Here is a 12,644-nt window from a genome sequence, read left to right as displayed (position 1 = left end):
GGCAGGCCTGATTCTGTAGCTTCTGCCAGCTCCTCGGTATAGACTCCCTCGTGGTTGGTTTAACGTTTCATTTCATAAATGCACACGTATCTGTCAGTAAGGGCTTATTTAACAACAACCGGCTTGCGTGACTTATAAACGGTGACTGTCCGCTCTGGTGAGCCGGCGGGTGCCTGCCAGCACCCCACTTCGGCTCGGTTGGCCCTGGGCTGGGTGGGAGCAGCACGTGCCAGCGGCCACATTTCCCTTGGTGCGAGGCATGTTTCCCCAAAGCACCCACGAGGCCCTTTCTGTTTGTTTTTTAAATATATTTTATTGACTTTTTTACAGAGAGGAAGGGAGAGGGATAGAGAGCTAGAAACATCGATGAGAGACAAACATCGACCAGCTGCCTCTTGCACACCCCTCACCGGGGATGTGCCCACAACCAATGTACATGCCCGTGACCGGAATCGAACCCGGGACCTTTCAGTCCCCAGGCCGACGCTCTATCCACTGAGCCAAACCGGTCTTGGCACGAGGCCCTTTCAGGTTGTCCTGGTCCCGGGCAGTCGGGTTCGAGAGAGAAGGAGGCAGGAGCCCCCGGGGCCTGGCGTGCGGGGTCCCGCTGTGACGTGACGGCCTCTCTCCCCCCACAGAGAAGCTGAAGGACGCAGGCCTGCAGGCGCCCAAGCCCGTGCAGCACCCCCTGCACCCGGCGCCCGCCCCCCACCACGCCATGCCCAGCCTCCTCTCCAACCACGGCATCTTCTCTCTGCCGGGCAGCAGCGCCGCCACGGCCCTGCTCATCCAGCGCACCAACGAGGAGGAGAAGTGGGTGGCGCGGCAGCGGCGGCTGCGGCAGGAGAAGGAGGACCGGCAGTCGCAGGTGTCGGAGTTCCGGCAGCAGGTGCTGGAGCAGCACCTGGATATCGGCCGGCCGCCGGCGCCCGCAGAGCCCGAGCACAGGCCCGAGAGCGCCAGGTAGGGCTCCCGGGCCAGGGCGCGTGGGGGGGGGGGGGGGGGGGACCGGTCACACTCCGATGGTTTCTAGGCAGCACTGACTGAGCACCTGTGGCTTGCCCGGCATCCTGCTAAGTGCCTTCACTTACTGCATTTCGTTTCCGTGTTCTAACTGCTGTTTGCCCACGAGGAAACGGAACACTGAGGAGGGAAGAGGAGGTGCTCAGAGGCACCTTATCCCTAAGTAACAAAGCCCACCAAGCCAGGGTCCAAAGCCAGGGACCTGCAAGGCGTTTCAAGAGCACGACGGAGATGCTTTAATAATGGATCATTATAGTCTGTTCTATTTCCTGTTTTCATGTGGCTGAGAAAGGGATCACTTTTAATTTTTAAGTGAAAAATTAACTTTATTGCTTCTGTAACAAAGATATACACCCATTTCCTGGGCCCATTATTACAGAACTCCCCAGCAGGCACTTTAGCTTGTCTCTGGGCCCCTGGCTGCAGACACTTGCTATGACCTTGGCCCCAGTCCCCCCCTTGTCATGGCTGTCCCCTAGGCCTCCTTGCTTCTACCTATCTGTCTGGCAGTCACCTGTTGTCCCCCCCTTCTCCCCGTCTCTCCAGGGCTCATTCCAAAGGGCCCGGCTGAGACCCTCAGTCAGTGGGAGAATCCAGCCAAACCTCTAGAGCTCTGTCTGGGCCTGGCCTGGGGACTCGGGGCCACCAGGTACTGCCCCCTTCTCTGGGCCTCAGTTTCCTCAGCAGAGCACCACGGAGGTTGGGCAGGGAGAATTCTGAGCATCCTTCCAGCTCTTGATATCCATTGTGCTGCCCTGGAATAAGACTCACTTGGGTGTTTAAGGCATTTTTTTTTTTTTAATTTTTAATTTTTATTTTTTATTTTTTTTATTTTTTTAATATATTTTATTGATTTTGTACAGAGAGGAAGGGAGAGAGATAGAGAGTTAGAAATATTGATGAGAGTCATCGATCAGCTGCCTCTTGCACACCCCCTACTGGGGATGTGCCCGCAACCAAGGTACATGCCCTTGATCGGAATCGAACCCGGGTCCCTTCAGTTCCCAAGCCAACGCTCTATCCATTGAGCCAAACCGGTTTCGGCTGTTTAAGGCATTTTAAATGTCCACTCGCTCCCTCCCTATTTCCAGCAGCTGTTGGCTGACATTTTCTTACTGAGTTCTGGGCTTGGCTGGCCCACCCTCAGCATCCAGTGTTGAATGGGCTGGTGAGAGGATTCGCTTGGCTAATAGGGTGTGACTGGGCATGAACTGCAGGCAGACCCCCGGCTGGGTTTCCCTGCAGCCTCAGGCCTGCTCTCTGCTGCTCCCTGTCCCTGTTTCCCTGAGGCCACAGAGAGGCTGAGTTCTGTCTGTTTTCAAGCTGCTTTCTGCTCCTCTAACTCCCCTCTCAGCCAGGGGGCTGGGAGAGCAGCCAGCGCAGGTCCAGTCTCCTGGTAAAATCCGGAGTGCTGGTTCCCTCAGGCATCTTCCTCGGCTCAGGGCCCCAACATCGGGTGCAGCTGTCAGGGCTCCAGCAGGGGGGGGTCCTCCGCCTCAGGGCTCCCAGCTCTCACCAGGCCTCGTGGTCCCCTCGGCAGCAGGTGGCACGCTCAGCCTTACAACAGCGTGAGTTTGACATTCTAACCTGCCCTTGTGCTCAGAGCTAGAAAACCATTCAGTGCTTGGCTCTGGTGCTTGCAATATTTATTCTGCTAATGGGCTTTATCCCTTCGTTGTTTGCTTAAGGACACACAGCTTGCTGTGTTCCCTTTTGTACTCGGGCGATCAGAGGTGCTACGGCGGCATCAGGGATCTCTCCCAGCCTGAGTCCCATCCCGGAAAAACTAGCAGGAGCCTCTTTGGCTGTGGTTAAACGTCTCCTTATTGGCCAGTCAGGGAGAGACCTGAGAGTCTGGTCACGTACCTGCAGAGCCCTCTGCCTCTTTCTCTTCTAGCCCCTCACACCTTGCCCTGGTCTCCTGGGCAGCATAGCACATCCCTTAAAAAATGGAGGCTTTGGGAAAACAACCACCATGTCGCCTTTTGTTGGATCTTGTTTAAATGCTTGGAGGAAAGAGTCGTTTAGGAGGACTGCATGGCAAAGCTGCTTGGTCTGATGGACATACTGATCAGGCCCCAGCCCAGCTCCTGCTTCAGGGCCCTGTGGGGCTGCTGCAGTTCTCACGGGGACCACTGGGGGTCAGCGGTGGCTCAGGCCCATCCTGCCTGTGAGGGTCCTTCTCCCCCCACCCCCACCTTGTCACTGGGCTGGGCAGCCCTGGAAACTGGTCTCTCTCTCTCTCTCTCTCACTGTTGTCTGCAAGGACAGTGTGGAGAGAGGAGTTGAGGCCGCCTTGAGGGCAACCAGCCCACCCTCCGTTATCTGCCCACTGCTTGGCATCTGGAAGTGGGTACCAATGGCAGGGTCACCCTTTCAGCGCCAGAATCCTGTCTTTATTCTCTGTGTAATGGGATTCCTGTGGAAAACTAAGATGAGGATCTGTCCTTACGGGAGGTGATGGGGATTCAGGAATTGATGGAATAGAATGAGCTATTGTAAGTTTTTTGGTGAGAAACCAGGTGGAAAGAGGGTCTGGCCAGGCCTGGGACCATCTCTGCGCCCTCAGCAAGCAGAGTCCACACACACACACACACACACACACAGCCTCCGTGTCCTCACAAAAGCAGGTCTACACACACTTGCCTCGAGCTGTTTGAAGAGGAAGTGTATTCTTGGGAAACGGCCAGCACTCGGGTGAGGAGTGGAAGCTGCGTCCTTCCCTCCGGGCCCTGGCCAGGTGGCTTAGAGGAGGCCTCTGCACTCTCTAGCGCCTGGCTCTCGAAGGGGGCTCCGGTCTGGGCCATCTCTGAAGCTGCCTCTTACACCCGGGCCGTGGCAGCCAGCCCGGGAGGCCCATGACAGGGTGGCTGGCATGCCCATTCTCACGGCTGACGGCTTGCTCTGTTCACTCTCCAGGCCGGGACCAAACCGTCACGAGCCGGGTAGCCGAGACACCCCACAGCACTTTGGCGGGCCCCCGCCCCTCATCTCGCCCAAGCCCCAGCACCACTCCGTGCCCACGGCCCTCTGGAACCCAGTGTCCCTGATGGACAGCACCCTGGAGACACGGCGGGCCCCCGAGAGCCACCCTCTGCACAGCCACCCAGCCCTGTTCGAGCCCGGCCGCCAGGCGGCAGTCCCGCTGGTGAAGGTGGAGCGGGTCTACTGCCCGGAAAAGGCGGAGGAAGGGCCCCGGAAGCGCGAGGCCACCCCCCTGGACAAGTACCAGCCGCCTCCACGGGAGGCAGGGAGCCTGGAGCACCAGGCCTTTCCTCACGGGCCTGGGCCCTTCCTGGCTGAGCTGGAGAAGTCCACCCAGACCATCCTGGGCCAGCAGCGGGCCGCCCTGGCCCAGCCACCCCCCTTCGGGGAACTCACTGGACCCCTGAAGCCGGGCTCACCCTACCGGCCCCCAGCACCACGCGGCTCTGACCCCGCCTACATCTTCGATGAATTCCTGCAGCAGCGCCGGAAGCTGGTCAGCAAGCTGGACCTGGAAGAGCGCAGACGGCGAGAGGCCCAAGAGAAAGGTCCGGTCTCCCCGGGTGGCCTCTGACCTCTCGGGACCAGAGAGCCGTAGTGCCCGCCACTCAGCCCCTCCTCCCACCCCTGCCTCCCACTCTAGGGTTTAGCAGCTCCAAGGCGCAAGGGCACTGGCTTCTGTGTAGCTACCTGCTCCCTCTGCTGGGGAGATAGACCCAGGGCCTTTGCCTGTCTTGCTGAAATGCAAATTGTCCCAAAAAGCCAAATCAAAGCCTGTCTGTAAAGACGGTTCAACAGAAATGCATGATTAATAAATGAACAGAGGCTAATAAGGCAGTTTTAAATATTAATAGTCCATCATAACGGGGGAGGAGGCTATTGAGAGACTGGGCCTAAGCCCAGCAGGAGCTTGGTAGAGGGAGCTGCCGTCAGTTGCAGGCAGTTAGGCCTGGGCAGGGGAGAAGGCAGGTCTGGCCACCTCCTTCCTACTCCTGTGGGTGAGGGGACTCAGCCAGCAGTGCACCGAGTTCTCCAAAGAACCAAGAAGAGCAGGTGAGCAGGCCCAGGGTGAGAATGACTGTCTCCACCTGCAACCGCCATGTGACCAGGAGGGGCCAAAGGCCCCACACCAGTTTCTCTTCTCCTGCTGGAAACTTGGGTCCCATGCGGTAGTATTCAATCTCTTAGCCAGAAGCTGAGGCTGAGGCCAAGACTTCCTGGGTTGTTGGTCTAAGAGAGATTTAGGGCCCAAGAAGGACTTTCTCCTCTGTTCACCTTGTGAAGGAAGAATGGGGAGCCCCTGATGCTTTTGGGTGCAGGGATTCTGCTATTCTCTGCACATTGAGTTTGCATGCATGCTGTGTGCCTTTGAGACAACGGGATCCGAGTGTGTGTCCCTCCTGGGTAATGGGCCCAGATGGCCACAGCAGGAGTGAGCTGATGTGCACAAACAGTCTTGGGTTGCCATGGACACAGCCCCAGTCCTGTGTGACGAAGGGGATCTGTGTCAGCCCAGGAATTGCCTGGCCCCTTGGGGGCTATGGGTCCAAGCCAAGCCTGGTGCCTGCCTCCTGCCACCGCCTGCCATTCCTGAGAAAGTTCTAGGCCTAGGGGCTGATGCACGTTTTCACCTGGGTTGAAAGGAATCGAGGTTTCGGGGTACTAAAAGGACTGGCAGGGCCTGGCCTTGATGGGTGGGGTCTGCACAAAGATCATAGGGGTCCTGCCCCATGTCCATCCACTAGAGCACGGAGTGTTCTTGCCCAGCTAAATACAGCTATTCTTGTCGTCAGGATACTACTACGACCTGGATGACTCCTACGATGAGAGTGATGAAGAAGAGGTCAGGGCCCATCTCCGCTGCGTGGCCGAGCAGCCGCCCCTCAAACTGGACACATCCTCCGAGGTATCGGGTCTCATCACTGCTGTTAGGCTTCGTGCCCACATCAGCACCTGCCTCGTGGCTTTCCCGCTGTCCCAGTAGACCCCACGTTTGCTGGGCTCCCCCTCGCTCCTCCAGTCCCCACGGACTGCAGGTGTCTGGGCGTGCCATCGGGGTCCCCCTCCGAGGCCCCGCACAGAGTTGGCCGTGGTACCTGGGCTTGGAGGACCCCAGGAGGGGCCCCTGGGACAGTGCAGCCACACCACTGCTGGTGGTTTTCAAACTCATTTGTTTTCTTTCCCAATCTAGAAGCTAGAGTTTTTGCAACTTTTTGGCTTGACCACCCAACAGCAGAAGGAGGAACTGCTGACCCAGAAGCGGAGGAAGCGGCGGCGGATGCTGAGAGAGAGAAGCCCATCGCCCCCGACGATTCAGAACAAGCGGCAGACGCCCTCGCCGAGGCTGGCCCTGTTCACCCGCTACAGTCCCGACGAGATGAACAACAGCCCCAACTTCGAAGAGAAGAAGAAGTTCCTGACCATCTTCAACCTGACCCACATCAGCGCCGAGAAGAGGAAAGGTAAGGCCTCACCTGGGCCCCTTGGGGGTGGGGCTCACTAGGAGCTTCTAAGGAGCAGGTGGGGTTCATAAGGCCCCCCGGGGCTATCCGGGACCCACGTTCCAGGCAGAACCGGAAAACACTTTGGCCCAGGGCGCTCTTACCTCTTCTGGGCTCCCCAAGGAAGCAGCGAGCAGACCTGCCCCACCGGCTCCGCCTTCTTCCATCTGAACTCAAAGTGTCCCACTCGCAGCCTGTTGTCCCATTTCATCCGGAGCGGAAAAGAAACTTGCGAGTATTTTGTTCTGTATGTAAAGCAGCTCTTGTCACTTGAGGCAGGTTTAGCGACCCTCCTGGCTTGAGGCTTAGTGCTTCCTCCCGTGGCGGAGCGCTCACTCCAGGCGTTTCCTCTTGCGGGGCCACAGGCATGGCCCACTGGGCTTCGTCTCCGATGGCAGGAGGCTTGGGTGGGTGGTCTGTGGCCGCCTGCAGCCGACGCGCATTGTGAGTGGGCAGCTTGCCCTGAAAGGTGCTTCCAGATCGGCCCTGTTAGGACGGACACTCTGGGCTGGAACACGTGGTGCAGAAGACGTGGTGTTGTGTAAATGCTTTCTGAGGATGTCCGCTTCCTTGATCGGCCACACGCTCGCTTAGTGCCGGGATATTGGTTGATGTGAGAACTTGGCCTGTCTGGAGTGCTCATTTGCGCCCTTCCACGTCCCCCTTGCTGACACCTGCTCGCCTCTCTCTGCAAGGAAGACAAAACTAAAGCAAAAGTGTATTGGTTATTCAGTTGCTTCTACTTACTTCTCCATTGGTGTGTGGCCTTTTTGGTCTTGAACCAACACGCTGGAATTCTCACGTTCACCTCGAAGGGGCAGGGACGTGTGATGAGCAGCATGAGTCTCTGGGAAGGTGCCCAGTTCTGTTGTGGAAAATGTCTTTCCACCCGACATATTCCTAGAGGAAGCCACTGAAGTCTCACCAGGAAGTGCCACAGCAGCAGGAATTCATGGCATCGAACATTGCAGGTGTCTTCCTTTTCAACAAGTGGCAGCCATCGTGGGCATTGATGCCAGGGGGAGGAGGGGAAGAGAATGCGCCGGGAAGCAGTCTGCGCTTCCAGGGGTTGCTTCCTTGTGTTGGGGCCACCATTTTTGTCTTTAAAAAAAAAATGCATCCTCGAAGTTACCGTGGAAGACCACAGCTACCCATCATTTCCATAGCTGTCATCACCACATACACGGCTATTTTGGGGATACCCCTGAAATGTTACACAGTAAAAGCTGAGAGGCATCTGGGCTCACTCTGACACCAAGGTTTCTTCCTTTACACACCACCTGTCCCAGTGGTGCCAGCTGTGTGTTTTTTCTTGGTTGAAGGACTTGAACCAGCCAGTCACAGCCTGGGCTACAATCCTGCCCCCTTCCCTCTCAGAAATGATGCAACTTGTCTTGTTAATCTCAGGCTGCTTTTCTCATAGACAAAGAAAAACTTGTCGAAATGCTCCATGCCATGAAGCAGAAGGCACTGTCCGCAGCAGTGGCAGACTCTCTCAGGAACTCTCCGAAGGACAGTCCTGCTGTCTCCCTGAGCGGTAAGGCCCAGGCCGGGAAGAACAGCCCCATCCGCCACTGCCCAGGATCGTCCGGTGGGCTGCCCAGGGTCAGAAGCAACTGCTCAAGGTCTTCAGAACATGAATCTTCCGTCCTGGAGACAGAATGTGCTTCTCTCCCTCTCTCTCTCATATAAGCTTCCTCCATGGTGAAGGATCTCCTCGGGCCAGAGCATGAGAGCTGGAGTCGGGGCTTGGAGGGTGAAAGGGAGGGTCCAGGCTTCCGGCCGTCAGTGTAGGTGTAGCCATCGTCCGTCAGTCCACTGGTGGCCCAAGCCACAGCTCTGTATCCCAGGTCTCAGCACCTCTACTTCGGCTCTGCTGCTGCTGTCTGCCCTTCCTTGGCACTCTCCTGCGTCTGTCTTGCTCATTCTGGCTTCCAGGCCTCTCCAACATCTGCTTTCACACCTTCTCTCTTTTATGGCTTTGACGACACGTTGCTGTGCTGCTGAACAGAGCAGATCTTTACTATCCAGTCCTGTTCTTAACTCCTAATGCAGTCTTTCTTGTCCGGTCGGGCTACATAACTTCTTGCCTTTTGGATGACTTGCTTTTTCCTTCAGATTCTTTTTCTTCCCAGATGCTTTCCTGGAGCACCTCCTAAGGATGGACTTGCCGCTACCACACCCCGTCTTCAGGCCACACCTGTGCACTGACATTTAATTAAACGGCTCCCTGAGTCTTGGTCCTTTGTACTAGGTTTTGTCAAGTGTAAGCTGTAGGGGTCAGGGCCCACCTGGTGTCTTGCAGCTCTTAATATTTTCCTCGCTTTCTGTCTCTAAAAGAACCAGCCACGCAGCCAGCCTCTCTGGATATGGAAAAGCCGGTGGGTATTGCTGCTTCCCTGTCTGATGTCCCAAACGCCATGGAGCTTGGGAGACTGGAACAGCTCCGGCCACAGGAATTGTCTCGAGTCCAGGAGCTGACTCCTGCCAGCGTTGAGAAGGCCAGGTCGAATGAGGCCCCTGGGGGCAAGAAGAACCTGAGCATGATGCATTACATCAGGGGCCCCGCGCCCAAGGACATTCCCGTGCCACCGTCCCACAGCATCAACGGGAAGAGCAAGCCGTGGGAGCCCTTCATACCAGAGGAGTTTGCACATCAGTTCCACGAGTCCGTGCTGCAGTCCACCCTCCAGAAGCACAAAGGTAAGGAGGCTGCCCCCCTGGGCACACCCCTCTGGCACTTCAGTGTGCACGAGGCCCCTGGGGAGGTCGTTACAGGCAGATTCTGCCTCAGCAGGTCTGGGTGGGGCCCAAGAGTCTCCATTTCCAGCTGGTGCTCAAGTGATGCTGATGCTACCGGGCTGGGGCCCTCAGAGAAAAGTTGCCATGTGATGCCACCTGAGTTTAGCAGCGGCCCGTCTTTTAGTAAGGCCAAGCGAGGTGCCATTCTGGCCAAAATAGGGTCCCTGTGTCCTACAGCTGAGCGTTTTCCCAGTGTTCCCATACAGACTCACCTGGAAATCTCCCCTTCCTTTAAGACTAGACTCGATGGGCCTGGTGAGCCCTTTGTGACCTAATGGTTGTGCTAGCCCTCATGTGAGCCCCCACATTCACTCTCCCAAAGTTTGGTGGGAGTCACTGGTGGTTGGAGATCAGGGTTTGCTGCATCTCATTTCCACTGTTTCTCCTCCCAGGGAGCGTAGCCGTGCTGTCTGCAGAGCAGAACCACAAAGTTGACACGTCCATCCACTACAACATTCCTGAGCTGCAGTCCTCAAGCCGGCTCCCTCTGCCCCAGCACAACGGGCAGCAGGAGCCCCTGGCCGTGAGGAAGGGCCCCCTCACACAGGAGACGGACCAGGACTCGGAAGAGGAGGAGGAGGAGGATGGAGAAGAAGAGGATGACGAGGAACCCCCCAGGCGCAAGTGGCAAGGGATTGAGGCAATTTTTGAAGCTTACCAGGAACATATAGAAGGTACAAAGGGGAGGGAGGAGCAGAATGAGGGCCCAGTAAAGAAAGTCACTAAAAGCTTAATAGACCCATCAGCACAGGACTTCACTGCCAGCATTAGGGACAGTTTCTAAGCGACAGGACTGGCAGATTTTCTGGGGCACTAGATGCCTATACTAGAAGGTGGATTTTCCTCCACTGTTTTGCCCATTTTAAGAACTGTTTCTCAGGTTTCTGTAGGTGCCCAGGCTTACTGAGAGTGGCAATTCCTCGCGGACAAACTTGAGATCATTGTCACTGGAGCTACATACAAGGGTCCTGGAAAATGCAAAGCTCATTAATTTAGCTGAGCTCCGACTAGCTGGGCCTGATCCTTGTGGGAGCCTGCCTTGCCTTAGAAGTGTCTCAATGCTGGCAGCACTTTCCCTCTCAGGCTCTGTCATCCTCCTGGACCAGGCCTTCTGTGCAGGGAGGCAAGTCACCAGAATGTTTTATCCTCAGCTGTGGGTGCACACTCCATCCCTGCCTGGTGGAACACATCCTGTGGGCACACCCCTCCCGTGTACCGAGTCATAGGCTTGCGCGCTGGTGTTCTGGCATTGCCGTTATGTTCCCAGCACACAACCCCCCTTCTCTGCACATCATTTTCCTTGAGATGCCTGCGAAGGCCCCTTCCAGCTTAGTCAGAGACTGTGTGCTGTGAACTTGATGCAGGGGAAGTGGAGGAGTCCAGCCTTTCCCTCCGGTGGAACAGGCAGGTGGGCTCCCGGGAAGGACGAGCACTGACAGGCCCTCGGAGCTCCTGGTCTTGGTCCCGCTGACATGGTGAGCCGCGCCCCTCTGCACTCTGGCCCTCACTGCATTGGCAGTGCTGTCAGTTTGATGTGAGAAATGCAAAACTTGGGCTGCCACCTCCTAATTAATCCATTTCCATATCACACAAGTTTTATCAATATCTATGTTGTAGATGTTAAATATAAACATTTGATTATGAATCCATCATTTCAAATACTTTTAAAAGTTAAGAGACAGACCAACAAAGGGACAACCAGAGTTATCAATTCCTACCTTTCATTCCCTTTCCTCCTTCAAATGGAATCCTATATTTGAATTTGTCCATCACTTCTTACATGTTGCTCTTTTAAGTACATACATATGTATCCAGAAGCAATGTATAGCATTATTATTTACTCCAATGGAGTGCGATGCATCCACTTTTTCTGGGTTGATGTTGGTGACTTGTTTGGGAATTCCTTCCCTACCTCCAAGGACATAATATTCTGCATTTCCTTCTAAAAGTATTCACATTCTGCTTCTCTTGTGCCTAGAATTCATTTCTGTGTGAGAAATAAGGTAGAAATATAACCTCATCTTTCCCGCCGGGGTAAGCAGTTATCCAGGCGGTTTCCAGGATGCCTCTGCCCCCGGGCATGCCCATCGAGCAGCACCCTCCCCCGTGCCCAGGTCTCCGCGCGTTGGGGTCTGGCCACATCTTCGCAGCGCTCTATTGTCAGGAGTAACTCGCCCCGACTTGTTCTTCTCTATCAGCTCAGCTGTTCTTGGCCCTTGACTTTTAGGATCGCCTTAAGTAATCAGACGATCCTTTTGTAGATTGTTGAGTTCTTTCCTTTTGAGTAACTTTTTCTCATACTGCATTTCCTAGAACCTCTAAGCCACTGAATTAGAGGCACTGACAGGGCTCTTGTCTTGTGAAACTTTACAAGTGGCCCATTAAACATCTCATTTGCTGCTGAGTTTATGGTATACAATTGTCAAAGGTTCAACTCCTGCATTTTCTGTACCCATGGAGATGATGACCCTATTGCTTTCACCTGTTTTCTAATGTCGTTTCCTCCTTGAATTTACTTCTTTTGAGGTTTTAAATCTACGTAAGTGGTATTAGGAGCTAATTTTATTGTATTTATTTTGCTGAAACTGTTCTAGTTTCTGTAACATTAGTCTGGTAGCCTTCCCTGGTTTTTATTCTTGGAAATACCGTGTGATGCAGGGATTTAGCCTTGAAAGTTTGAAGTCACTCTTCTGTTAAAACCAGGCCTGGAATCTTTTGGGAAGAGCAGAGATTTCATTTTACTAATTAGAACGCCACTTTGACTTTCCAGGTTTATTCTGGCTGTTTCTATTGTACCAGTTTAAAAACTGCCAAGGCTAATTCCAATATTTTTTATCTTTCTTTTTTAAAAATGTATCTTAAGGCCATAAACTTACCCTTAATTTCTTCTTAATCTGTATCCCTTAAGTTGCCTTTTGATGCTTGATCCTTTGATTCCACTGGGCTGGATTTAATTTAGTAACACTGACATATTTACCAGCGTGATACCAAGAACTTGGAGCATTATGGTCCCAAGGAGAGTACTGTGCTGGCCGCATTAGAGAGGGAGAACAATCGCCAGAGTCTGTGATCCCTGTACACAGAAAATACATCAACATCGCTTGTCTTTTCAGAGCAAAACCTGGAGCGGCAGGTGTTACAGACGCAGTGCAGACGGCTGGAGGCCCAGCACTACAGCCTCAGTCTCACAGCAGAACAGCTCTCCCACAGCATGGCGGTGAGTCTGGGTTCGCCACACACAGGAAAAGGGATGAAAATCAGCTCCAGAGGCTTTAAAACACACTGTGCTTTTGTTTAACCTTTCAAGTTTGGGTTCAAGATTAGCCATTACAG

The 12,644-nt window shown here is 54.5% G+C and overlaps 1 protein-coding gene across 5 annotated transcripts in view; it reads left to right on the top strand.

The window, feature by feature from the left end:
* GSE1 (Gse1 coiled-coil protein) overlaps positions 1 to 12,644 on the top strand; it is a 402,534-nt gene that overhangs the window by 385,344 nt on the left and 4,546 nt on the right. For 2 of the 5 annotated variants that reach the window (XM_045582634.1, XM_045582631.1), the window contains 8 exons: positions 636 to 963; positions 3,943 to 4,556; positions 5,802 to 5,914; positions 6,200 to 6,470; positions 7,933 to 8,046; positions 8,850 to 9,212; positions 9,704 to 9,985; positions 12,425 to 12,528. In XM_045582634.1, the coding sequence (XP_045438590.1) occupies positions 636 to 963; positions 3,943 to 4,556; positions 5,802 to 5,914; positions 6,200 to 6,470; positions 7,933 to 8,046; positions 8,850 to 9,212; positions 9,704 to 9,985; positions 12,425 to 12,528 (2,189 nt within the window). The remainder of the gene's footprint in view (positions 1 to 635; positions 964 to 3,942; positions 4,557 to 5,801; positions 5,915 to 6,199; positions 6,471 to 7,932; positions 8,047 to 8,849; positions 9,213 to 9,703; positions 9,986 to 12,424; positions 12,529 to 12,644) is intronic. The other 3 variants (XM_036441246.2, XM_045582632.1, XM_045582633.1) reach the window with 3 other exon arrangements.

This window comes from Pipistrellus kuhlii, unplaced genomic scaffold (genome assembly GCF_014108245.1).
Source record: "Pipistrellus kuhlii isolate mPipKuh1 unplaced genomic scaffold, mPipKuh1.p scaffold_m20_p_17, whole genome shotgun sequence".
NCBI lineage: Eukaryota > Metazoa > Chordata > Mammalia > Chiroptera > Vespertilionidae > Pipistrellus > Pipistrellus kuhlii.
This window is presented reverse-complemented; position numbering and strand designations above follow the sequence as displayed.